Source organism: Sceloporus occidentalis, unplaced genomic scaffold (genome assembly GCF_023333645.1).
Source record: "Sceloporus occidentalis isolate IW3139 unplaced genomic scaffold, rSceOcc1.0.p SCAF_7, whole genome shotgun sequence".
In the NCBI taxonomy this organism is placed as follows: Eukaryota; Metazoa; Chordata; class Lepidosauria; order Squamata; family Phrynosomatidae; genus Sceloporus; species Sceloporus occidentalis.
This window is the reverse complement of record NW_028316987.1, coordinates 54,294,341-54,321,843: the sequence shown is the minus strand read 5'-3', so window position 1 is coordinate 54,321,843 and position 27,503 is coordinate 54,294,341. Positions and strand designations below refer to the sequence as shown.

Sequence of the window (27,503 nt, the reverse complement as noted above, 5' to 3'; positions counted from 1 at the left end):
GTGTCCCTTATTAAAAAAAAAATCAAGATTTGATTATTGAAATTTATACTTTTTTGGAATATTTTTAAATGCTTGAATCCGTGTATAAAAAATCCATGTATAAGACTGTACAAATAATCTGTGGTCATAATTTTTGTTTTCTTAATGTTCAGCTGTAAATCTGCCTTTGCATTTTCTTCAATAATCGTTTCAAGTTCTCCCCATTCTCTGTTAGTGGTATGGTGTCATCTGCACATCTTAAATTGTTAATGTTCCTTTCTCCAATTTTCATACTTTCTTCCTCTGAGTCTACCATATATACTCAACTATAAGTCGAGGGCAGGTTTTGGAGCCAAAATTATAGATTTTGATATGGCCCGTGAATAAGTCGAGGGTAAAACCTAGGGGCATGTAACAAAGAATCTAAAGGAAGAAGCAAAGGAAAGCAACACCAAGGAACTTACAAAATTCCAGCAGACATAACTGTTTGTACTCACACTAAAGACTGGATGGATGAGAAAATGGAAGGGAATCAGTGCTTCCCAGACAAATTATGCTCTTGCCTTTTACCAGGGGATTGTTCCCTTTTTATGAGTTAAAGTACATGACTTACATTGACCTAGGGGTAAGTCGATCCAGGTTTTTGGGGTCAATTTTTTGACTAAAATTTTTAGACTTATACATGAGTATATACAGTAATCCTGCTTTACACATGATACATGCAGCATATAAATTAAACAGATTGGGTAAAAAAATGCAGTCTTGCCTTACCCTCTTGCCAAATGAAAACCATTCAGTTTCTCGATATTTCTGTTCTCACAGTAGTATCTTGTCCTGAGTACAGGTTACAACTAGACAATCAAAAGTTGTGGCATACCAATTTCTTAAATAGCAATCCATAGTTTTTCATGATTTACATAATGAAAGGCTTGCCTATAATATATAAAATATAAACTGATTTTTTTCAGAAATTATTCTCTTCCTTTCCTGTACCCAGCTTGGATATCTGACATTTCTCACTCCTTATACAGTAAAAGTCTTTGTTGTAGAATTTTGAGCATCTCTTTATTTGCATAGAAGATTAATGCAATGGTCTTGTAGCTACTGCAATCCCTGTTGTCCCTTTTCTTGAGGACTATAATGAATTTACCAATCTGTGGGCCATTCTTTTGTTTTCTATATTTGTTGCCAGATTTTAGATAGAACTAAAATAGATTCTGCCTGTGTAGGCTGAAGGAGTTATATTGGTATGTCATCTGTTGCTTGTGATTTATTTGTCCCAGTGCGTCTTCTAATCCACTTTCTAAAATTGTGGGTTGATCTTCAAATGGTTCTTCCTTGAATGAACCTGTCATTCTTTCCTCTTTTGCTGTGTATAGTTTCCATTGTTTTGTTTTATTTTTAATTTCTATGTGGTGATGTAATGTATTTTCCTGCTGGTCATATAGCATCTCCACTCTTGTTTTAAATTTCCCTTTGAATCCTTGGATCTTGTGGAAAAGCTCTCTTCCTCTTCCTTTTTTGTGGCCACCCTCTATTTCTCTGCACAGATTATTATAGTAGTCCCTGTGTCCCTGTCACAAGTTTCTGAACAATTGCATCCATGGTCCTGTCACCTTTTACTTTTGCTTCTTGTCTGTCCTTAACTGCTTGAAGAGTTTCATCTGTCATTCATTTATTTTTGGCTGCAAATAGTGTCTTTTTGCTTCCTCCCTAACAATATCCCTGGCTTCAGTCCAGACTTCTGGCTCCTGGTCAATTAGGCTTAATAGTGCAAATTTATTTTTACATCAACTTTAAATTCCATGGGCATGTTCTTCAGGTTATAATTTTGCATGGTGGTTAGTTTAGTATTTTCCTTTAGCTTTATTCTAATTTCTTATACCAGTTCATAGTCTGTGCCACAATCTGCTCTCGGTCTTGTTTTTACAGAGAGAATGGAGCTTCTCTATCTTCCAGTTATGTCATCTGTTTCAATTCAGTATTGACCATCAGGTGATGTCCATGTATACAGTTGCCTCCTTGGTTGTAAACAAATTATTAATTAAAAATGGGTGTGTGATGAACTAACAGGTAGCCTTGCAAAATTCAATCATTCATTCTTCTGCTTCATTTCTTGATCATAGGGCAATTTTTAAAATTCTCTTCTGTTTTCAGCTTTTGCATCCCAATCACCTATGACTAACAACAAGTCCTGTTTTGGTTTGTGATTACTTTCCTCCTGCACTCCAGCATAGATGTTTATCACACTATACTCTTAAAGTGCTACTATTCCACTTTGACTCCTCTAGCTGCCTCCTGTTGCATTCTGGGATTGGCAGTTTTAAGGAGGAGTATTTAGAATTCTCAGGCAGAGAAACTTCTGGGAAACTTCTGCTAGTGTCCTCCCTGACCCCGCTCAATTACTGCTGCTGCTCAGTTGCTGTTTGGTACATTTAATCTGGGTCCTCAGCAAAGCCTGTCTGTCATGGAAGACCCTACCAACAGCACTGCTATCGTCAGCATAGCCTCTTGCCTTGCATGAGCATGCATGGTGGATACAGAAGACATAATTCTTTGACAAAATGGGGGTTTAATCCATGAAAGGAGATGCAAAATGTAGTGGTTAATTTTGAGTCTATCAGGACCTTTTAATGAACTTTTCCAGAAGTGGAGATGAAGCTGAGTCCTTGGGTAATAAAATGCTGCCAATGGAATAAGACAGTACCAGGTTGATTTTTGAAAACTTCTACAAATGAAGTATGAGGGAGATTATATTTTAAAAACAATCTGAAAGGACCTCACCATGGCTAAACCATATACTTTAAAGCATAAATCCTGTTACGTGAGTTATGGCATATACACAAACATAACAAGAAGCAGAGCCCTCCCTCCAGTCCATCTGCCTTGGTTCAGGCCTCAGAGGGAGAGAAGAATGCTGGACCTGATCCCCTGCCCCCTCACCATTCCCTTCTCCTTTTGTGTCGTGTCTTTTAGATTGTAAGCCTGCGGGCAGGGAACTGTCTGGTTAAAAATAATAATAAATGTAAGCCGCCCTGAGAGCCATTAGGGCTGAAGGGCGGGATATAAATACCTAAATAAATAAAATAAAAAATAAACATTGGCCAAATCCTTGGTTACTGATAATCTGTGCACTGTTTACCTATAGAAATGGATACAACTATACTCCTGTTACAAAAACGTTTTTAGAAACACTTTAACCTGATGAGTCAGAAAGTAAATCTCTCCACTTTATATATAAGATTGGAGGAATGTGCAATAATTCACATATAGCAATACACAGTAGGAGATATGTTTGTCCATCCATCCATGTGAAACAATCATCCTACAAAGATGGCTTTCCATTTTGCATTTGTGCTCCAGGAAGAGGCCGTTTTCTCTAAAGGCAGTTCAATTCATCTTAGTAGTGACAGTCATACAGACACAGATGTGGAGTAAAGATTTACAAAGTTATTGAAACTTTTTAACAAGTAAAATGCATCTTTACTTAGCTACACCAGAATGAGGAATAAAGGGTTTTACATATGTTCCAATTCTAAACCTATCAATCAAACCCATGTTATTCCTTTGGGAGCTTATTTACATGCATATTTATCAGCCTCACATGCTAATTCCCTGCTGTTTTATGCCTGCGAGGCATGTTTATGAGTCATAATTGTTGATCTCATTTGATGCATTTCACTGAAGTAAGACATTATTCAGTTATGTGGCCTAATGTCAATGAATTACGATGACCTGATCTTCCAAATGCAACTTGCTCTTTAATTTTTATTAGAACATAACTTATGCAGACAAAAAAATACATTAAAATGAAAGATCAAATGAACTTACAGTTGTTAGTTAACTATCTTATATTAGTACACTCCCCTCGAGCTGTGTCTGAAGGTACAATATCACCCTTAAATGTTTTCTCACATAGATTATTTAAAATCAGCCTTATAATATAGAAAATGACATATATGAATGATACATATACACATATGCCTGGTTTAATTTGAACGTCTTGTGAAGATTTCATTAGGCATAGGCAAGGTATATTTTTAGAACTTGTACAATGAATTTCAAATATCTGATATTAGCAGCAGTATCTGTTCCTTTTTCCTGCATTGCAGTTTACATGCAGTCAGTTTCTCTTCTTCCTAAACTGAAGTTCAAGGCAACTGTCTTCACTGGCATTGTGGCACCTGCTGCACTACTGCTCCTTCCTTCAATGCTGGGGTAATGTAAAAATGCCAAATGATATAACAAGGATCAACAACAACATTCTTTTCTATTAAGGTAGCAAAAGAATTTCCAGATTGATAGTGACTGAGGGGAAAGAAGTCATACTAGTAGTAGTAGTTGTTGTTGTGTCCGGTATGGTCCATTGCTCTTCACATTCCTTCAGTGAAGCTCAAAGGAGCAGCAGTGTAGCTGTTCTTTCACCAAGGGAATAATGTAAGTGTGCAGTATGGTCTAGTCAACAACTCAAAAGAATGTTGTAGTAGTATGTATTTTAACATTTTGAGAAAACAGACTACTACTACTAGGAGCTTCAGTGGAGAACTGTTATTTATTAATAAATCCCCACTTAAAAAATTATTGTAAGTTAAAAAACAACAACTAAAAATACCCAAACAAAAGGTTCCCCAAGAGGTCATGGAGAAAGGGTCCCTTAATTTTTCTGCTTCCTGTGACCTTCATTTTAAATTGAGAGGGAAATTTTAAAAAAAGAAAGCAAGATAGTACTTTTACCCACCTAACTCACTCTATTGTGATTATATGTTACACGGGTCTACATTACACAAAATAATGTGGTAGCATTCTTGACTATATTATTTCAGATAGCAAAAGTGAGATTGCATTATTTAAATATCCCTTACATAAAATACTCCCATCATATAGAAAGTAAGCGTATCACATAGAAAGGCTTATTATGTTGCTGTTGCCATTGTGCTTCTTTATGAGAAAAAAAGAGCTTTTCATATGAAAGAATATTCTAAAATAAGAGCCATAACTTGCACTCCTGAAATGAGAATCCAGAATCCTAACAATCATGTGAATTCTAGTTAGGGTTGCCATAATTCTCTACTAAAATCCGGGACAAAACATAGGACAAAATTTAGACCGAAGTGTATCTGCACTGCACTGTTGTATCAGCTTCATACTATTTTAGCCATCATGCCCTCGTCTTGGTGTGATATTTAGGAATTCTTTGCTAGAGCGCTTGAATCTACACCCCTGAAATTATAATTTTGGTAACACTGAGTGTTTGTCTTCTGTGCAAAATTAAACTAATTTTGTTTTCAATTCCTATTTTCTCAGGGTACCTTAACAACTGTTAACAACTTGAAGAATTGTACCTCACCAAACTACATATCCCAGAACATCCTTTATTCATTCTGTATGATGGAACCATGACAATTTACTAGGCATGAAAATGGTAAACTCGTGTAGTACAGATACACATATGTTCATAATAAGTTTGTAAGGAGGTGTCTGTTGATACAGTAAGTGGACTGTGCTACTTTAAATGTTAAAATGTACACTTAAATATGTTAACAATACATTGTTATGATGACTCCAATTTAAAGGGTAATGATTCAAAGATATTTGATTAGAAGTATTCGTAGGGAAGAACAGCCTTGGGAAAATTACTGAGGTGTAATTGAATTTTTAGTTGTAGTGAACCTTTACTCTGTGCTGATCACTCCCACCCTGCACCGCAATAGCTGCCCTTGTGGAGAAAGGGAGAATAAAAGAGGGCACCCAAGAAGCAGGAAGCGTGGAGAGAGGGAGAAAGTGCTCCCTAGTGAGGAATGGGATAATATAGAAGGAAAACAGACATGGAAAAGTCTTCACTCTTACAAATTAGAAATTGTAAAATGTGAAAGACAGAAACTGCACAAGAAAATACTTGGTATTATCAAATTTTACCTAAAAATGATTTACTAGCATGGGCCCTGATCCAAAGATATCTTTGCCCAGAATTCCACTCAACAGATGGTCAGTGTTGCCAGCTTTGACTATACCTATCACCTGCTGGAAGGAGGCCTAGTCCCACCATCGTTCTGCCTCTCAAAAGAGGTGATCAGCACTGTCAAAGCCAACACCACTGGCCATCTGTTCACTGCTGCCTGCAGATTTTGGATCTTCCCAAAGAGAATGGTGCATACAGCCCCTGACCTCAGATTGGGATGACAACCATAACCATATATTAATGAAGTTTATTTTAAAAAGGTAAAGCAGTACCATTATTTCAACACATTCTTATGCAGACTTTAGGCATTTGTGTTGTAATATGAAATGTTTTGGTTTTGAGGTTAAAGAAGAAGGTGAGAAAAAGTAAAAGTAAAATAAAACTTTTTAAATTAATTCTGTATCCCTGAATACAAAAGTAAGCCTATGTAACTCATCATATTAGAATACATTTCCACATATAAAATCAGGCAAGAATAAATTTCCAGGTATAAAGCCAGTACTTGCCAAAGAAAAGCAGACTTTTCTTATTTCACTAATACTGTTTCTTCTCTTGCATCATTCATAACACTTTAAAAAAAGATTGTGGTAAAAATACCTATATAGTTGCCACTTGATTTCTTTTATCAAGATCCTATAATTATTTTTGTTTGCTTTATAATTCAAAAATTTAAGAGCTTTGTTAAGAAGAGGGAGGAATCATAAATCTGTCCATTAGCAGGCATTCTACCTTGCGCTCAGATGAATTCTCATCAAATTTGATTTGCTGACTGGTGGCCAGAACAGATGTTATCTTAATGGAAGAGAGAAGAAAATTAAGTGTGTTGAGCCACTGAGCCACTTCTGAATTTCTATGGCTCAGTTTGTATTTATTCTAAGATGGAAAACATCAGCATGTTCATGACAAACAAATATTAAAATGGGGCACATGGGAACTTCTATCAGGAACAGAAGGGACAAGCAAGAAGGGTATGCTGAATCTTTCCCCTACAGTTCCCTCAAATCCCCACTCCTGATCCTTTCCACATCCCCATCGAATTCTGAGAACGAACATTTATCCTCCTGTTGAGAAAAGCAACTATAGGAAGCAAGTTCTAGGGTGGAAGTAGGGTCACACACTATGGACCCTTCCAAATTTTATTGCTTTCACTTGTCAACCTTTCCACTTTAATTGACATAACTATGTTATAACTGTAACACATAAGCTGTGCTACTGTGATGACTTGGGTTCTATTATTAAAATAAAATGCACACAGAGAAAAGCGCATACATACAAGCATTTATAGTTCAGACGTCATTTGAGTAGGATCTTTCACATTCAGGTGACATGATGTCCATGTTTAAATTTATGAAGGGATGTCATATTGAGGATGGAGCAAACTTATTTTCTGTTGCTACATAAAATCAGAGTCCACCTAAACATTAGGAAGAACCTCCTGACAGTAAGAGCTGTTCCACAATGGAACATGCTGTGTCAGAGTGTGGGTGAGTCTCCTTCATTGGAGGTTTTAAAACAGAGGCTGGATGGCCATCTGTCAGGAGTGCTTTGACTGTATTCCTGCATGGCAGAGGCTTCCAACTCTATGATTCTATCAGGATGTGCAGACCGTCCCTAAGGGGCGGCAGGCAGCTGCCTCTAGCTGCGCTGGATCGGGACTGGCCTTTCCAGGGTGCAAAAAGGAGCTGCAGAAAGCAGCTCCTTTTTGCGCCCTAGAAAGGGAATGATAGCTGTAACACCATGGCTTTAAGGCATTCCTTTAGTGCTGTGTCATGTAAATGCAGCACCAGAGGATCGCCGTGACACTACGCGCCATATGGAGCGGTATGCAGCATCATGCCGCCATAGGGCAGAGTTGAGGCATGCATTGTATGGACGCCACACTCCAACTCTGTCTCAGGCCGGCCTTAATGGCTGGTCTGCACAGCCCCTTTGTTAACATTTGTAAACATTCTGGTTATGCAAAGAGGTCTCCCTGGTGGCGCAGTGGTTAAATGCCTGTACTGCAGCCATTCACTCAAAACCACAAGGTTGCGAGTTCAAGACCAGCAAAAGGGCCCAAGCTCGACTCAGGCTTGCATCCTTCCAAGGTCGCTAAAATGAGTACCCAGACTGTTGGGGGCAAATTAGCTTACTTGCTGTTCACCGCTATGATCTTTGGAATAGCAGTATATAAATAAAACAAATTATTATTAATTATTATTCTTACGAACTGGGAAGATGCTGCACCCTTATCATATTATGTTTACACTGTAATCTACGTGGGAACATAACAAAAAACTGGAAAGCACATATTCACAGTAGAAGAATGGAAGGAGAAAAGTGTTATTTGATGGTTTAAAAACCTTTATTTCTTAAAAAGCCCAACATCTTTTTAGTCTTATCACCAATTGGGCTTCTTCTGGGTCTATTATAAAATAACAAAAAACACATTTACTATAAATGTGGTACAGAGACAACAAAGTACCTATAAAACATAATTTCTTTAAAATTAAATAGTTTCTATTATACATTTAAGTATATATAAATATATAAATACCAAATATCAGAAATTTCTGGAAGTGCAGTCTGCAATCTTAATCAAAGTCGACCTTCTGAGTAATAGAAGGAAGGAAATAGGACTACTGATGGGTTCATATTTATGGATTTTTTGGAATGGCGCAAAAGTTAAAAATGTTGTATGATCTGTATAAGTTTGGACCACAACACATCATGCTGGACTTAAGGACAAAACAGACTGGCAGCCTGGAGCAGCCAGAGGCCACCCTGCCTGCGATTAAGCCCCGATCGGCCCAGGACCACAGCCACCAGATGGCTCACTCTTAAAGCTGGCTGCTGCAGTGATCCCAAATGAGTCTGTAGCACTTATTATTATTTTTTAAACCTTGCAATGTTTTTATAGGCCCGGTATAGACGTGCTAGGGTTGCTTGACGGTGGGGCGTGCACACGCCCTGCAACCCTAGCACGTCATGGGTGCACTGCAGCTGCGGCACACCCACCAAACGGGGTGCATAACGATGACATCGTTTCCAAATGGGGTGGCGCAGCTGCGACATCATTGCACTGTCTCTGGCGCTTTGCTGCGTTGCAGCAGTGCCAGGAAAAGGAGCCGCTTCCAGGTGCTCCTTTTTTGCTGCACAGCAGCGCCACGCAGTTTGTTTGCTGCGGTGTTCTTGAGGAGCAAAGAGAAGCGCCAGAGAGGCGTCTCTTTTTGGCGCTCTGTACTGCGCCATACATACATTTTATATTGAATTGTACTGCATTAACAACTGTAAGGTGGTCTGATGACAAATTGCCTGAAAACCAGGATAACCACTCTTAGATATAAATAAATAAAACTTTCGGTCTTAGAAGAAGAAAACTACTTAACAGTGTTAAAAACTTTTTATCTTTCCTTCCCATTTCAATGCTTGTCTTTCCACACATGTGCTACTCTTCAAAATTGCAGAAGCAACCAAGCAAATATCCTCCAAGCAAAAAGTAGCTTGACAGATATCTGTTTTACAGACATGCTTTTTTCCCTTGACATTCACCAAGGAAGAAACAAATCCTCTGTGAAGTAGCACAGAAAAAATAAATTGGTCAGTTAAAAGTAATCACGTCTCTTTTCCCCATGAAATGTAAATACTGAAAGTTCAATTACCAAGTTATAAAGAAATCTCTTTGCAGCAAATTATAGATAGCAAACTAACCCAAGGTCTATTGTCCAGGATTTGACACAATACGTTTGTCACTATCGTGGTCAAGGCATGGTTCTGCCATGCTTGATTGGTGTGTATATGTGGGATGATGGGTTATGATATTCTATTGACAAAACTGGGAGAAATAAAGATTGTGTATCAAGTGTGGCCTGGGATAATGAGCATAATGAGGGCATAAGAGTTGCAAATTACCAAAGTCGTGGGAAACCGCGGCTTGGTACAGAGGGAATATAAAGAGGTGCTACACCTGGGAAAAGAATATGTTTTGACAAATGGGGTGAAGGCTTTTGTAATGGGTGAATTGTATGAATTCTAAGTATACTGGTGTAACTGAGGAAAATTCCTCAGTCCTGACAACGCATACATACTGTGATTTACTCTGGGGAATGAAACTTTTCTGAATCTACTAAAAACTTGTGTTCCTCAGAATGGAGTTAGCCTATACATTACAAAATTTCTCTTATTTCCTCAAGAATGGAGAAATTTCAGCTTCAAACTATAAGCAATGTGAGGCACCTCAGTTTTTTTTCTTTTATAATGTGCCTTGTATCTCAGAAGTATTACTAGAAAGCAACCCCACTTTGGTACTTGATGAAGATAAATAAACATTAAAAAGGATTCTAAACACACAGTTTACATTTAATTAATTAATAACCACTCTGAAAAAAGTGAGACCAAATCATCTCATCCTCCTTGTGTCCTTCATACTGCATAGTTTTCCCCATTTACCTTACAATGGTTTTGATTCAAACTTGTTAGCAAGTGTCCTCTGTTGAAGACTTCAAAAAATATCAAATATTTGATACAAAAATGGCACTAAAAGAAACATCTACTCAAGCTTCAGCCTGCTATATTCTGTTCTTCACTAAGCAGTAAAAGTTTTAATTATCATTACAAATGTTTACTTTTGTAATATTTGGGCACATAAATGTAGAAACACTTCAATGGGCTCTGGAACCAGGGTCCTCTTCAGGTTGAGACGTATCTCAAAATACAATGGAAGTATAATATTTCTAATTTGATGAAAAAAACAAACCTCTAGGATTCCTCAGCCAAAAAGAAAGAAAGAATAAAACCCAAGAAAAGGAGAAAACAACTTTAAAAAGTCAGAAAAGGGGAAAAGGAAATGGGGGAGGGGGAAGGAGGAGGAGAAGGAGAAACCATTTTGTTAAAATCCAAAAATCCGTGCAACTAGCTCAGTTTGCACTAGGGAGATTAAGCTATTTAATTTGAAAATCACTTTTCTGCTTTAAGGGAAATCCAAAGTATGTTGTTTGCCAACACCAAATCAGCATCAACATAGACCCTATGAATGAGAAAACTCCAAGAGACTATGGCAGGATACAGACAGCCCAAATAGAGCGGTCATCCATAGGATGGAGGACACCTGGCTGAACGAGACGACATGTGAAAGGGATATGGGAGTCCAAGAAGACCACAAGTTGAACATGAGTCAACAGTGCGATGCGGTAGCTAACAAGGCCAATGTGATTTTAGGTTGCATCAATAGAAGTATAGTGTGTAGATCAAGGGAAGTAATAGGGCCACTCTATTCTGCTCTGGTCAGCCCCACCTGGAATACTGTGTCCAGTTCTGGGCCCCACAATTCAAAAAGGACATTGAGAAACTGGAACGTGTTCAAAGGAGGGCGACTAAAATGGTGAAAGGTCTGGAAACCATGCCCTATGAGGAACGATTTAGGGAGCGGGGGGTGTTTAGTCTGGAGAAAAGAAGGTTAAGAGGTGGTATGATAGCCCTGTTTAAATATTTGAAGGGATGTCATATTGAAGAGGGAGCAAGCTTGTTTTCTTCTGCTCCAGGGACTAGGACCAGGAATGCAAGCTACAGGAAAAGAGATTCCACCTCAACATTATGAGGCACTTTCTGACAATAAGGGCTGTTTGACAGTGGAACACACTCCCTCGGAGGGTAGTGGCGTCTCCTTCCTTAGAGGTCTTTAAATAGAGGCTGGATGGCCATTTGTCGGGGATGCTTTGATTGAGATTTCCTTTATGGAAGGGGGGTTGGACTGGATGGCTTTTGTAGTCTCTTCCATTATTCTATGATTAAAAAGTTTAGAACTTGGTTACATCAGATACTGTAATTCTTCTGGTATTAAGATTATACCAGAGTATGGACCATTATTCTTCAAGTGTTACTGAAATTAATTTATTAATTCAGATATTAAATTCTGATAAGCCTATATGAATAAAGACAAAGACATTCTAAATTTTCTTCATGTGTAAGTATACAAAGGAGGAGGAGGGAGAGAAATTATGGCATTTGTCTTGGTAAACAGATCACACTTCCTCTAAAAAGCCCACATATTGTACCAATAACAATAAGATATATTAGAGGCCACCACGAGGGAAATCTAAATCTCATCTGCTACATATTCTTCTGTGTCATTTGCACTATATTTTCAGACAATACAGCTATGTGATTACTGCTTCAGAGAGATGAACAGATCTGACAATCAGTGCAAAGTTAAAATGGTATGCATAACATCGACTACTTGGAATGCACTTTTAAAAATGTGTAATTTATTTTAAACTTTTGATAAAATGCACATATGACACACGAACATATAAAGCTACTGCCATCCAGTGGGGGTAGTGAATGTGATTCAGATTTAAGTCTGAAGTTTACAGAAGTAGTCCAAGGTACTGAACCTATTTTGGACATAAAATATAGTGCCCGTGAAAGCAACTTTAAAGTTCAGACTGAAGCCTGGAGTAGATTCTATGTCCCACTGACATTTGGGCCATCAGCTGCCATTGCTACCATCTTGGAGCACTGTGTGAAGGATACAAGAAACAGAGCCTCCCATGCAAGCATTCTCCAAAATTCTCCATATGGTTAGTTATTTTGAAAATCTTGCCTCTCAATTACTCCCTGTGGCTAAATATCCTTTTGAGGGCTGGATTTTTCCCTTACATAGAAAAATGAAGAAATAACACTAGATAAAAATAATCAGAAACTGATTATCAGTTGAAAAGCCTATCCATGTATCAAATGGTAACTATGAAGGTATTTATTACAAAAGAAAATTGTTAACTGTCAGTATAAAGTTATATATTTCATGAAAAATCTACACAATAACAAAAAAGTTGTCTTTTTAAAAATGTCTTGGTCTCCATTAATTTGTTCCAGTTTTCACAACTAAATTATTATAGTCCTATGAAATAAAACTCACATTGTACATTTACAGAGTTTTACAAGATTCTAATGTCCCGAAAACACTTTCCTATGAAAAAACCAACTACTCTCATTGTATATTATCCCTTCATATCCCTTTTATTATCCTTTTCGTCTTCAATGAAAATATCACTTTAACAAGCTTTTGTTAAACATATGTATATCCCTTTAGAAAGACAAAAGAGTCCATTATAAGAGCATAATCCAAAACAGAGGTGAAAACTATCCAATGTGGCCATTTCACTTCATTACCAGCTATGTTGTTCAAATTGATACAAATGGTTTCCTTCTGTTTCTGACTGTCAGCTTGTCTGATTAGTACAACTAATTGTTCAGGCTGGGAATATCTCCTATATCTAAATAGAAGATGTGCCGTTTGTAACCTGCTTAATTTGCCTTATGTCCTACATGGCCCTCAGTATGGTGTTCATTAAACTATCAGCTGTTTTGTTTGTAAAAGTGGCAGTATAAGCATAGGCATATTTTTCTTTGTTAAAAAGGCCAGACTGTGTGTAAATAATATACACCTTGATGAAAATGGCAAGAAATCATCAGGTTAACTATGATAGAATTTTTATATTTCTTCAAGCCCGACCTCCTTCTTTAGTTAAACTTCAGACAATGACAGCAAAGATATTAGAGGACAGACTTAGGGCAAAATTAGGCCAACTGGTCCAAAGCCTAGTATTTTGGCATTTGTATTGTAACTTAACATTTACATGACAAGTAAGGACTGAACATCCAGAAGAGGTAAATGTACACACTTATTTGGGACTTCCCTTTAATTTTTTCCTCCTCTACATTATCTCCTGAGCCAGATTGGATGGACAGTTCAGCATAATGATAAAAAACAAACCAAGAATTAAAGGACAAAACATTAATTTGTTGCACTCATCTTTTTGTCTTACAGACAAACTTTATTCCAACATTACAGTGGTTAGTTTTCTGAATTTGTGTATTTTCAAATGAAAAAACAAAACAAAACAGAAAAATGGGAGAAGATTTGGTTGTATTTTGGTTTCCAGAGCAATCAGGATATAACAAAACAGCTGTTTTAGAATTTCAATAATCTCTTGATAACTTAAAAACAAAACACACATTACAGCATTAATTTTTTAATAAAACTATTGCTTAGAATTTTGCATGCTAGTATTATACTGATTACCTGAAGCAAAACTTTGAAAATTAGCAGTTCCAAACTATGAAATGCAAAATTTGATACGCAAAAGACTATGCTATAAAAATCTACAAGTACTATTGCTAAACTACATATCCATTCCACTTTGCTATATGCAAGGTATCTTTTAACTACTATGAAAATTACCAGAAGATCCAAAGGACTGCAACAGAAGATTTCTGTTTCTTTGATTCTGGGTCATTTTCAAATTTATGTGCTAGTTTTACTTCTGTTTTTTTAGATAGTCATTTACCTTTCCAGGACTGACTGACTGTGTGTGTTAGTACTGCTGCTGGGAGGAAAAGTTATAAAGAATAAAAAAATGACTTCAGGATTGTTAGTTTTTTTAATGACATGCATGTGTACGTTTTTGTGCAAGTGTAGATTGCCAAAAAGGTGAAGTTGGCAATAATTTCATTTAACCTACCTTAACCCACAATTCTGCTATTTGAGCTGACATGGGAACATATGACCTTATATAGCCCAACAATTCTTAAACTCGGTCATTAGAATAAAATATTCTCAGTTAAGTGTTTAAGTTCTTTACTTGACTTCAACTGCAATATCCTCAAGACACAGTCAAACTGGTTTCAAGGTGCAACCTAACAGAGGTGGCATTTTAATACAGTGCTGCTTAATTGACTTAAATATATTAAAATGTATTATGTATATGATGGTGTTAAAACTTTTTTAAAAATTCTCCTTGCTGTGTTTAATGCTCTGTCCAAAAAGAACACTGTACATGTACTAATGTGATTACAAGACAAGAAGAGAACACTATTTAAGAAGGAAGTGACAGGAAAAGTTATTACAAGACCTAAGTGGAGAAGTGATATACCAGTGGCCTTTGTCACTACAGATCTGTAGCTGTTCAAGTAAAATCAAACTACACAGAAGCTATTATTAATAAATGACTATTAAAAGCCTGCTAAGTAAGCATCTGGTGTTGGAAGGAGGAAAAAAGCATAGCTGCTATTTAGAGAGAACAAAATATGGTAGCCTGGATAGGTTTCAGTAATGAATGTTCTATTCAAGAGCTAATTGTTCATCACCATCAACATCTTATTCCAAATCACTATTTTGAGTGATATGATATCCTAAACATCTGTCAAATTCTAATATTTACCAAACTGCTTGTCTATCTACATAGCTGGTCCCATCATTTGAAGGAACCTGTAATACTGTTTTTTTTCAACAAACTGTATAAAATAAGGAAATGCACCTATATTTACAGTGGGGATGCTGAAATGATTTAGGAAGCATATACTTTGCTTTATAGTGCAATCTTAAGTGTACTTCTAATGTCTATAAAGACCTGTATACTTGCCCCACAATCTAAACCTCAAACATTATAGACTACCAGTTTTAAGACATGAGCACAGGAACAATCTCAGTCTAAAAATGATAGTGCACATAAAAAGCTTACAACAGCGGAGTTATTAAAAGATACCATACTTAAAAAAGAAATGATAGAGAAAATTATCACAAAACACATGCCAAGAAGTGATACAGCAATATCTTATTGATAAGTATCAAGTAGAGATTTTGAGAACATGCTTTCTATATTTCCAATTTACTACTTATGCAAAAGATGAAGAGTGTGAGACGCTTCCATGAAGACTCAAAAGTTGCCAACCCATTTACTCTATAATAGACCCATTGACCGTTCTTCAGTGGATTCTTGGTTACTTTTGAATGAGTGTCACTGGCAGAATTCTTACTACTGACTTTGTCAGTACTTTGTACAAGGATATTTTTCATATAATGGACCTAAAAATGGGGTATAATTGCATATGTATTCTTTTAAATATGTAACAGGACACAGACAATTCTTTCTTCAAAACAAAGATGGACGATTTAAACATACATCTATTATTCTAATTGGGACTAGCATTTGATGTAGCCCCATATATTATCTGCTGGACTACAAGGCTGACCATTTATCAAATTATATGTATAGTTACACAGGTGTAAACTGATATTTAAATACATAATTGAAGAACCAAAAATGGATGCCTCCATTCAATAGAAAGCATTACATTCCTGTCATATGATTATGATTATGTCTGTTATAAATCAATTGCTGACTTTTGATATTGAAATCCTGATTTACAGTATTTGGCCTAGGAAAATTACAGGCTAAAGTCCATCCCACCCTCAATATCCATAGCATACCTAATTTTAAGTAATAGTATAAAACTGAGTGATGGTGAATCTTGGCTGCATATGGCATCAAATTAAAATTCAGTCTGTGTTTCACTGTAAAAAGGCCATGAAGATGAAATGGATGCTTTATATAAAATATTTACATATAGAACGTAAAAATGTACTATGGTTGGTAACCTTTATGACTTTGGGGAACCATGTATTTACATATCTCTATCTTTGCATGTGCGCATCTCTGTGTTGTGTATATATTTTTAACAGTTGACAGCTGTTTTAGAGCATACAGAGATGCCAAGCTGAATGAGGGTCTTGATTACTTCAAGATTAGCTATCTTAAGTTTCTATTCATTTTAAGTGTTGTTAGTGCGAAGAGTCATTAGTCACTTCCTTGTCTCATAGAACATCAGCATACATTTACATTGTTAATGAACATTTGGGGTAAATGAATTAATGGCACTTTTAAACATCAATTCAATACTAATAACATTTTATGTCACAGCAATGTTAAAGTTCAGATAAAAACTAAAAAGTCTTCTTGGCTACATAACTAATTGATCCTGGGTACAAATACACAGACAAAAAGAGTAAAGTAAATTAAAATCTATTCCAAGGGAGGCTAAAAATCATGGACTAGGTCTAAAATGTGCATAGGATTATCAGTTTTTCTGTTTTCAATTTCCACTTAATGTTGGCTGGAAAATAGGATAGAATATTTTTTTTCATTAAAAAAATCTCTCTAGATTTTCCAATTTGTATATATGAATGATATATACAAATTGGAGCCCTGGTGGCGCAGTGGTTAAATGCCTGTACTGCAGCCATTCACTCAAAACCACAAGGTTGCGAGTTCAAGACCAGCAAAAGGGCCCAAGCTCGACTCAGGCTTGCATCCTTCCGAGGTCGCTAAAATGAGTACCCAGACTGTTGGGGGCAAATTAGCTTACTTGCTAATTAGCTTACTTGCTGTTCACCGCTATGATCTTTGGAATAGCGGTATATAAATAAAACAAATTATTAATTAATTATTATTATATATTTTAGTTATTCTTCTATTGAGCTTGTGAGATATTGATATTAGCATTGGGATAAACCATGAATTCCAAATATGGTTAATTTGGGGTGACACTTATAAGAAAAATTGGGGGGTTTTGATTTATAATACCATCTTCCTCCTCTATATACTATGCATTAAGTATTTCAAAAAAAATCTTCAGCATCCAGTTGTTGTTTGGCCCTTCAAGGCATTTCTGACTTACAGTGACCATAAGGCAAATGCTTCACAGGGTTTTCTTGGAAGAATTTGTTCAGGTTACCAAATAAGTTTCTATGGCTGAGTGGGATTTGAACTCTGGTCTCTCAGTCAAACAATAAAACCACTACATCATTTAAACCACTCTCACTGTATTTAATAACGTAAAAATAATGGGAAAGTACATGTACCATCATATGCATTCATTTCCAATATTGCTAGCTACTAACTTTCTATTACATTTTAAATATATCTCACTGTTAAACTTCACTCACAGTTCTGAATATCTGTAGCCTCAAGAAAAGATGTGAAAGCAAACATATCTACAAATGTGTTGCCATAATAATCCAAGTGTTCCACAGGTTTTATAAACAACTATCTTACGGATCGTATGACCCATAACAATGTGCTCTACTATTAAGATCAGCTTCAGAACCCCTCTGCAGTGTGCCTCGCCTTCTAAAGTAAGGTGTGTAGCAAAGAGCATGTATAATTTGAACACATAATTTGAATTAGAAATTAGCAAATTTTTATTTCAGTAGAGAAATTACAAATACAGAACCAAACAAAGAGTTCATTTCTGAATATTTTTTTCATAAAACATATATCAAATTTCAATATTCTGGTAATAAAATAATGGTTTGGTTCATGATTAGAAAGGTTAACAGTGAAATAAAGATTTGGGTAGTGTTTTGGTATGTATTTTTCAGTTGACTTTTCAGGGTGACATACTATTCTCTATACATAGGCCCTGCCAAAAATAAAATTATATTCAAATTCATAAAACAGGGAAACATCAGAACATTTCTAAAATGCAAATGACAAAAAATAAACTCACCTTCATCAGGCTTGTTCACATAACTCTGCAAAGGATCAATGCCTATTTCTTGTTCTTCAGTTTGTAATGGATGGGTAGTTCCAGTAACAGAATGATACATACTCACAACACTTTCAATATGTAGCAATTACCTGGGCAAAAACAAAACAAAACAAAACAACAACAACAAAACATTAATCATAACTGATTCCTCATGCTGTACTTCACTGAGATTGAAAAATATTCAGAAAATTCACTATTACTAGTTTTTGTGTGGAGAAAATTTGACCCTGAAATAGATGCAATAGGCAATTGAAGATTCTTAACATGGAGCTGTACAGTGTCAGCAAGAAGGTCAACAAATGAACTTCCAATTGAAAGTTCAGAAAAGCTATATAGTCAGCCCTCTGTATACACGAATTCAACCATCCATAGTTTGAAAATATTAAAAAAATAATATAAATTCCAAAAGCAAACCTTGTTTTTGGCATTTTGTATAAAGGGACACCATTTATCTATACCATTGCATTTAATGGAACTTGAGCATCCATGGAGTTTTGTATCCATGGGGAGTCCTGGAACCAAACCCCAGCAGATACCAAGGCTTTTCTGTAGTTCTTATATATTTAAAAGAGGTCAAGTAGCTTTAAAGTCCATATTTTATTTTCTATACAAAAGGTGATTAGCACTTCTTCTGGAGGCTTATCATAAAAATGCATAAATACTTCATACTTTGAAGTACATTTCATTATGTTTTAATATAGTTCATCATGATAAGCAACATTTTATCATTATATGGTATATTTTATAACATTTCAATTATCCCGATATACTGCAATATTTCAACATTTATCTGAGTCCGCATTTAAGGAACCCTGGTGGATAAGGAGCCCTGGTGGCGCAGTGGTTAAATGCCTGTACTGCAGCCATTCACTCAAAACCACAAGGTTGCGAGTTCAAGACCAGCAAAAGGGCCCAAGCTCGACTCAGGCTTGCATCCTTCCGAGGTCGCTAAAATGAGTACCCAGACTGTTGGGGGCAAATTAGCTTACTTGTTAATTAGCTTATTTGCTGTTCACCGCTATGATCTTTGGAATAGCGGTATATAAATAAAAAAAAACAAAAAACAAACAAACAAGTGTAACAGACTGGACCCCTAGCGAAAATGGAGTTTTGCTTGTATTCAAGCCTCATTGGCTTGAATATACTGTAGGTGCAGGCATGCGGGGGGGGGGGGGCATGTAAGTGTGTGGCTCAGGCATGCGCCCCATACATTCCCCCTCTATTCGTCCCTCATGCATAAGTGAGGGACGCGAGTCTGAAGACCATGAGAACGGAGAGAGGACTGTACAATTATATATCATTGTATAGAATGAGAGTCAGCATGGCATAGTGATTTGAGGGCTGGACTGCAATTCTGGAGACCAGGGTTCGATTCCTTGCCCAGCTATGAAACCCAATGGATGACCTTGGGCAAGTCACATGCTCTCTGCCTCAGGGGAAGGCAATGGCAAACCACCTCTGAACAAATCTTGTCAAGAAAACCCCATGATAGGATCTAAGTTGGAAATGACTTGATGGGACATAACAACATATTGTGAGAAATAGTTACCACTAGTGTGTGTGTGTGTGATGACTGTCACAATGCTTTGTAAACACTACCTTGACAATACATTTGCACAAAAATAGTGGAAAGCCCTCTCCACAAAAATTCATCCAAATTAGCAATGCAAATTCTTTGTGAAGTCGAAGGCTTTCATGGACGGCATCCACAGTTTTTTGTGGGTTTTTCAGGCTATGTGGCCATGTTCTAGAAGATTTTCTTCCTGACATTTTGCCAGCATCTGTGGCTGGCATCTTCAATTAAAAAAAAAAAAAGAGGATTGGTGTCTGCTAACTGAAGATACCAGCCACAAATGCTGACAAAACATCAGGAAGAAACTCTTCTAGCACATGGCCACATAGCCCAAAAAACCCACAAAAAAATCTATGCAAATCCTTTATTTTTACACCAGAAATTATGAATAATGGTTTTAAAAGGGACCAGAAAATAATATATATTAATCTATCTATTAACTCTGGGTGTTAAGCAATCTTTTCAACAGTTTTAGTGTCGCAAACATTAAGATGGCTCATGGGACATTTTAAAGAAAAAGATCAATTCTTTACAGGTTTATAATGGCCTGCAAAATATTGTTCATCTTGCACACAATGCAATTTAGCAAAAGAGTTACATAATGCATTTTTAAACACCAAAACTGCCATTGAGACATAACTCAGGGAGGCACAATTCATTTAAGGCTGCAATCTTATGGACAATTTATTAGGAACTGAGCCCCACTGAATGCAGTGGGACTGGTATTTACTCCTCTGTAAACATACACAGGTTTTAAAACTGAGTTCTGTTGCTTTATTTTCCCACCCCACATTCTAGCAATTTACCACACCACTTTAATTATAAAAATAAAGTTTAGGGTTCCTAAATTATTTTCTCAGAACGGTAATCGCAACAGCAGTACGTCATCCTAAGTCAGTTTAGTGCCAACCCATGTTCTGCATGCGGGGAGGAGGCATTTGCTGGGTCCTTCCCATGCAATTTGGAGTATCTCAAGTTGCTTCTGAAGCATGGCCCAGTGTCATCAGGGGCTAGCCTGAAGACTGAGTGCCCTCCCTCCACAACTGTCATCTTTCGGCCGTTGAGGGAGAGAACAGGCTGGCCCAGCGTCATCAGGGGCTAGCCTGAAGACTGAGTGCCCTCCCTCCACAACTGTCATCTTTCGGCCGTTGAGGGAGAGAACAGGCTGGCCCAGCGTCATCAGGGGCTAGCCTGAAGACTGAGTGCCCTCCCTCCATAACTGTCATCTTTCGGCCGTTGAGGGAGAGAACAGGCTGGCCCAGCGTCATCAGGGGCTAGCCTGAAGACTGAGTACCCTCCCTCCATAACTGTCATCTTTCGGCCGTTGAGGGAGAGAACAGGCTGGCCCAGCGTCATCAGGGGCTAACCTGAAGACTGAGTGCCCTCCCTCCATAACTGTCATCTTTCGGCCGTTGAGGGAGAGAACAGGCTGGCCCAACGTCATCAGGGGCTAGCCTGAAGACTGAGTGCCCTCCCTCCATAACTGTCATCTTTCGGCCGTTGAGGGAGAGAACAGGCTGGCCCAGCGTCATCAGGGGCTAGCCTGAAGACTGACTGCCCTCCCTCCATAACTGTCATCTTTCGGCCGTTGAGGGAGAGAACAGGCTGGCCCAGCGTCATCAGGGGCTAGCCTGAAGACTGAGTGCCCTCCCTCCATAACTGTCATCTTTCGGCCGTTGAGGGAGAGAACAGGCTGGCCCAACGTCATCAGGGGCTAGCCTGAAGACTGAGTGCCCTCCCTCCATAACTGTCATCTTTCGGCCGTTGAGGGAGAGAACAGGCTGGCCCAACGTCATCAGGGGCTAGCCTGAAGACTGAGTGCCCTCCCTCCATAACTGTCATCTTTCGGCCGTTGAGGGAGAGAACAGGCTGGCCCAGCGTCATCAGGGGCTAGCCTGAAGACTGACTGCCCTCCCTCCATAACTGTCATCTTTCGGCCGTTGAGGGAGAGAACAGGCTGGCCCAGCGTCATCAGGGGCTAGCCTGAAGACTGAGTGCCCTCCCTCCATAACTGTCATCTTTCGGCCGTTGAGGGAGAGAACAGGCTGGCCCAACGTGATCAGGGGCTAGCCTGAAGATACAGTGTATCTTAATTGTAGATTTTTCTTGTACTGTTTTATAATTTTCTTGTACACCGCTATGATCTATTTGGAATAGCGGTTTATAAATAAAACATATTATTATTATTATTATTATTATTATTATTATGGGAAAGGGTAGTGATGCACAGGAATGAAAAATAACGTAACAGCATAGCCATAGGGAGAAAATATGTTGCACTAACTATAAAAGCAATTTGTGCCCACCTTTTGAAAATGTAAAAACTTTTGGTGGAACCTGAACAGGATTAGGGTTGTACTGAATCAGAACGGGAGTCTTAGATTTCCAAAAACAACCCCAACCAAAATCACACAAAAATATAATAAACCACACACAAAAAGTCATACTTTCACACACATGATCCCAGCTGACAGATCCAGCTGGGGAACTCCTCATTTGACATGTATTTTCATTTGCACATTCAGCTAGGGAAATCAATGCAGAAATCTGCTTCCAAATGTGTAAACTAGGGTCTCCAAATGTCAGCATCTCACCCCTGTCCTCAGGCATTGAGGAGAGGAATCTCAGGCTTACAACCAACCAACCTCCCCCTACAAAAAATTCCTGAGCATTGCCAGCTCCCACTATTGCAGACTGCTTCAGATCAGATGCTGTAGATTCTCCAGGGGCCTGTCTGGCCACCTACCCGTCACAATCTGACAGTAAAGGAAAGGGAAAAAGAAAGAAAATGTGACCAGTGACAGAGCTAGTTAATGGGATTGAACCATCAAAAACAGAGTTTAGAAAAATTTTGCTTTGCTTGCACTAAAGTTGCCATGTTTTGTTAAAAGCACCACTTGCAAAGGTGTTTAACACAAGACCAAGCCTGGGAAATTTTTTCTTCTTTAAAAACATTTTCTCATTTGTTAGAATTTTTCTGGTGGTGATGAATGACATAATCTGTGGAAATGTGGTTCATGTTTAATGTATCATAATTACACAATCAGTGCTCTACCCCTACAAACTCATTTTTCTCTGTGACATCATAAGGGACCATTCCTATGTTTTATGTTTTGGCCATGAAAACTCTGAGCCTGGGATGCTCGTGACCTGACAATACTAGTGCCAACCTTAATTAGATCAAGTGTAGAGGACCTCAGTTGTGGCAGGAAGGAACACAGCATACTCTGACCTATATAAGGAGCCCACAACAATGTACAAGATCCTTATTGGATGAAGAGACCTTTGGGAATATAAATCATTTCCCAAAATGGCTTGTAGTTACTAGGCAGGAAGTCAAAGCCCTCATCCAGTCTTTAAAGAACAGCAAAACCCCAGGTGAAGCCCTCATGCCACCGGAATTGTTTAAGAACAATATAGATTTGTGAGCTACCTTTTGCCTGGCTTATTCACTCATATAAATGTTACGGGTTGTATGCTCAATGAATGGAAGCTCAGCATAGTTATTCCTCTTTATAAAAAATTATAGGCCCATCTGTTTAATAGACATTGTTAAGTCCAGTTTGCAAAGACTAGAGGACTAGGCTGAACAAAATTCCATCCTAGCGGGAGAATAGGCAGGTTTTTGACAGGGAAGGTGCACCATTGATAATTGTTTCTCTCTCCTACACCTGATTTCAAAATATATGGTTAGGGGTGGTCAACTCTATATTTTATTCATGGATCTAAGTGCAGTCTTTGGCTCAATTAACAGGACGCTCCTTTAAAAAAAAGATGGCGAGGGTAGAGCAGAGGGATCTGTGAGCGGGATACCAGCTTACCAGGCTGTGGAAGGGTGGGGTAGAGAAGAACTTTCTTGAGTCCCTGCAAAATTCCCTGTCGATACTCAGGGTACAGACAGGTCCTCAGAGATCTTTGAACAATCCCCCTTCAGCGGTAATCAGAGGAGTTCGAGGAACAAGGAAGGCGGCTTGAGATCGTGGGCGGACCGCAGCCACAGTCCGGACTCCGAGAACAGAGCAGACTCTCGCCTGCCGGATTTTAGAGGACTTAAATAGAACAAGGAATATAAAGTAAGCTTGGCAAACATTCTTTTTTAATTCTATTCCAGACCTGTGTTGGATTTAAATAGAATTCTTTCCACTGGGACCAAGACCGGGCTCCTCAAAAATGCTTTTAAAGCAGGGTTTGAGCACTGAGTCTGTTAGTTTGTGCAAGTCCAATACTAGAAACATGTTTAAACAAAGAGTGATGGATATTACATCACAATTAGATCTAGTTGCATTGTCTTCCATAAGGTCCCTGAGATGGTTAGAAGAGCCCAAATCTCTTTTTCAGGAAGAAAGATATTTATCCTTTGCAATGAAAATGGACTTGGTCTCTGTTGGAAGTGTTTTGATTGTGTATTTCTGTGTGGCAGGACTGGCTGGCCCTTGTGGTCTCTTCTAACTCTGTGATTCTGTGAATATTTTAAACTACCATTAACGTGCTCTTCTACTGAACTATGGCCCTTCTATATAGATTCTGGGAAAGTGGATTTCTGTGAATACCATATCCTTCACTGCATGTTACATGATACAGTGTTACATATGTTCTAATGCTATGATACAGCCCTTCCATAGCCTGGTCCTCCTAGCATGTTTACATATTTTTAGACAAAACATCTTCCTATACTACAGAAACTATACAATTGCATTCTGATGTATATACAGGGCAGCCAGGAAAACTCAGTAAGAGGCAGTCAAATTGAAACACTCCCTGTGCAGAATGAGACTGAATAAAATTTGTAGAAATCACTGAATAATCAGCACCTGCAAAACCTTGTGAAGTGTTTTTATAGTATAAATATTCCTTTGAAGCGTTTGCATCTTGTATCTTCTAAACATGGAGGATTTTAAGCAGGACAAACAAAAGGATGCACAGTGGCTTTAATGTTTTGTTTTTCATAGTTTTTAGATTTGCAATTATACAAGCCTTCCTTGAAAACTCTTCTGTCTTTAGCACTTTCCACATGGGTATGAGGGGCATTAGGTCCCTCCATCTCTACTGCATACAGCAAGAAAAGTCATCAAGGACTGAGCTTCTTTCTTATTCACCCACCAAGCTTCTTTCATAATTCACTACCAACCATCTGTCATTGAGGAATGAAAAAATGCACAATTTGACATATTTTAGGTAACGCAAAGCAAGCATGTTTTCTTTTATAAACTGTATCAGATTATAGATCATTAAAATGGAATGATGCAGATATGTATCTACACACACACACACAGCCTAATGCTATGTAGTTGATCAGCTGGATTCCAGAATGCGGCACTCTAGCTCAATGCCACCAAATGACCTGATGTTAGTAACTAGCAAATCTAGCTATTAAGAAGGGCAGTTAATTTTCATTCCATTTAGTAAAACCTCTGGACATGTAAGTGCCATGAGTTGGATCTTTAATATAAAACAGTCACATTGGACTTTAAATAAGTTAATTAAGTATTAAAATCAATCATGTGGAAGTCTTAATATTTAATATTGTTAGATTGTGTATCAAAGTGGTTTTATTATTTATTTACTCAAAACCTTTCCAGAATACTTCATTTTGCATCAGGGGGTCTGTATCTCACAAGATAAATGCATTTACAATGCCAAATAAATTATATATAAAAGCATTTGTCTTAATACATGTCATTCAATATTAAATATCACCCATTGGTACCACCCTGAAACCTTAATCCATTTTTACCAACTAGACATTTGTATTATTCAAATGTTGTCTATTAAACATTTGTCTCTAGAGCTATAATGCAGAACTACATATATAAAAACAATCATCATATGAGTTTTTAAAAATTGCCTAAAAATGTAACTGTACATCCTTTTGTATCTTAGCAGCACTTAACAGAAAGGGTAAAAACTCTGTGGTGAATTAAAATGTCAGACATGAAAGATCATATTAACTACCCAGAATAAACAGAAAACATGTGTCTAGAAGCCCATGTATGTAGATTTTAAAAAACAAAATAGTGGACTGTACAGACAGGCCAAAATAAAGCTGCTTCGGGTCACTATGGAGGTATGCTGTTTAAATGACACATGCACCTTAAGAGGCCAGAAAACGTGCCAAAGTGTGCTCCAGTCCTTAGGACTAGAGAGTGGCATTGGCACAGCTTCTTGCCTATCTGTGCACGACAGTGTGCCTGATGATTCTGCTGGAATTAGGAAGACCTTTCTGATGGTAAGAGCTGTCTGATAGTAGAATACCCTGCCTCAGAGTGTGGTGGGGTCTCCTACTTTGGAGGCTTTTAAACAGAGGCTGGATGGTCATCTGTCCAGAGTGTTTTGTGTGTTCCTGCATGGTAGGGGGTTGGACTGGCTGGCCCTTGAGATCTCTTCCAACTCTTATGATTCTATGATTTCTTAGCAACTTCAAGTACTATCAACTATCCTTCTGGGATGGCTCTCTGAGAAAGGACTTGGGAAACTTGGAGACACTTTTTACAATGGCTCTGGTGTTTCTTCAAGAGGTGAACTCAGAAAGAGGCGTTGAAGGATTTGTGTTCAGTGTGCTGGCCATTAGCCCAGAGGTCTCTAGTTTGATTCTGCCAGTATCTGCTTAGGACATGACAGCTATATCACTCATACTCCCATAATGCATAAACAAATGTGAATTGCTAATTTGCTTCTCAAGTGGTTTATTTTTCTGACTGATATTAAAAGAGACCGCAGAACTTAAGGAGAGGACTTCTCACTTATTCTTAAACTAAGATAAACTGAGATTCAAATTCCCAGTCTCTTCTCTTAAGACAGATCCACTCAATTGCCATTGGTTCAAGGAGCTTTCCTGGCACAATTCCTCTGACAGGGAGCATTGCCTTCTGCCCCAAGAAAGCAACCATCACTCTTAAAATCCCAATGCTTTATTTGAAAGGTCTCTTGGAAGGTGTCACTGTTTCTAGTATGATTTTTTTTAAAGAGAGAGAGGGGAGGAGAGGAATACTTCTATTGACTTAAGATTCAGATGATACGGAAATTTGAAAATGTTGTTGTTGTTGTTGCTGTTGTTGTTATGTTCCTTCAAGTCACTTCTGATTTCTGGTGACCCTAAGGTAACTCTATCTTGGGAAGATATGTTCAGATGGGGTTTGCCTTTGCCCTCCTCTGAGGCCAAGAGAATGTGGCATATTAAAATCATGACATATAAATATTTCATTATTTTCTAATGTGTCTGCTTTTTCTATAATGTGTGTGGGTATGTAATGATGTAAGAACACAATTGTGTTCACAGTTCGATTCTTTTCCCTAAAGTCATGGAAAACCACCACAAGTTGTACATTTTTGACTAGAAGAGGCTTTGCGGGACTCTTCATAGCATACAAGAGAACATTTAAGACGTGTGTCCACAGCTTGTGCACCTTCAAATGGATTTGTGAATCCACAATACATGACAAACATACACATCTTGCATCTCTAGTTTAAGCACAAAACAATTCTCTGTAGCTTGCAATGTGCACGTATGGAGTTTCCTCTTCAGTACTGATTTTCATGGAAGCTTTGCTTTGTTGTTATTTGTGTGAAACAAATACAAGATAGTAATTTAATTTTTTCACTGAACATTAAGAAGAGTCTAAGAAC

The 27,503-nt window shown here is 37.8% G+C and overlaps 1 protein-coding gene across 7 annotated transcripts in view; it reads right to left on the bottom strand.

Moving 5' to 3' along the window:
- Positions 1-27,503, bottom strand: part of TBC1D5 (TBC1 domain family member 5) — a 329,050-nt gene that overhangs the window by 168,199 nt on the left and 133,348 nt on the right. For 6 of the 7 annotated variants that reach the window (XM_089532982.1, XM_089532977.1, XM_089532978.1 and 3 more), the window contains one exon: positions 18,266-18,396. In XM_089532982.1, the coding sequence (XP_089389108.1) occupies positions 18,266-18,365 (100 nt within the window). In that variant the 5' untranslated portion in view covers positions 18,366-18,396. Of the gene's footprint in view, positions 1-18,265; positions 18,397-20,790; positions 20,833-27,503 lie in introns of those variants that run through there. The other variant, XM_089532980.1, reaches the window with a different exon arrangement.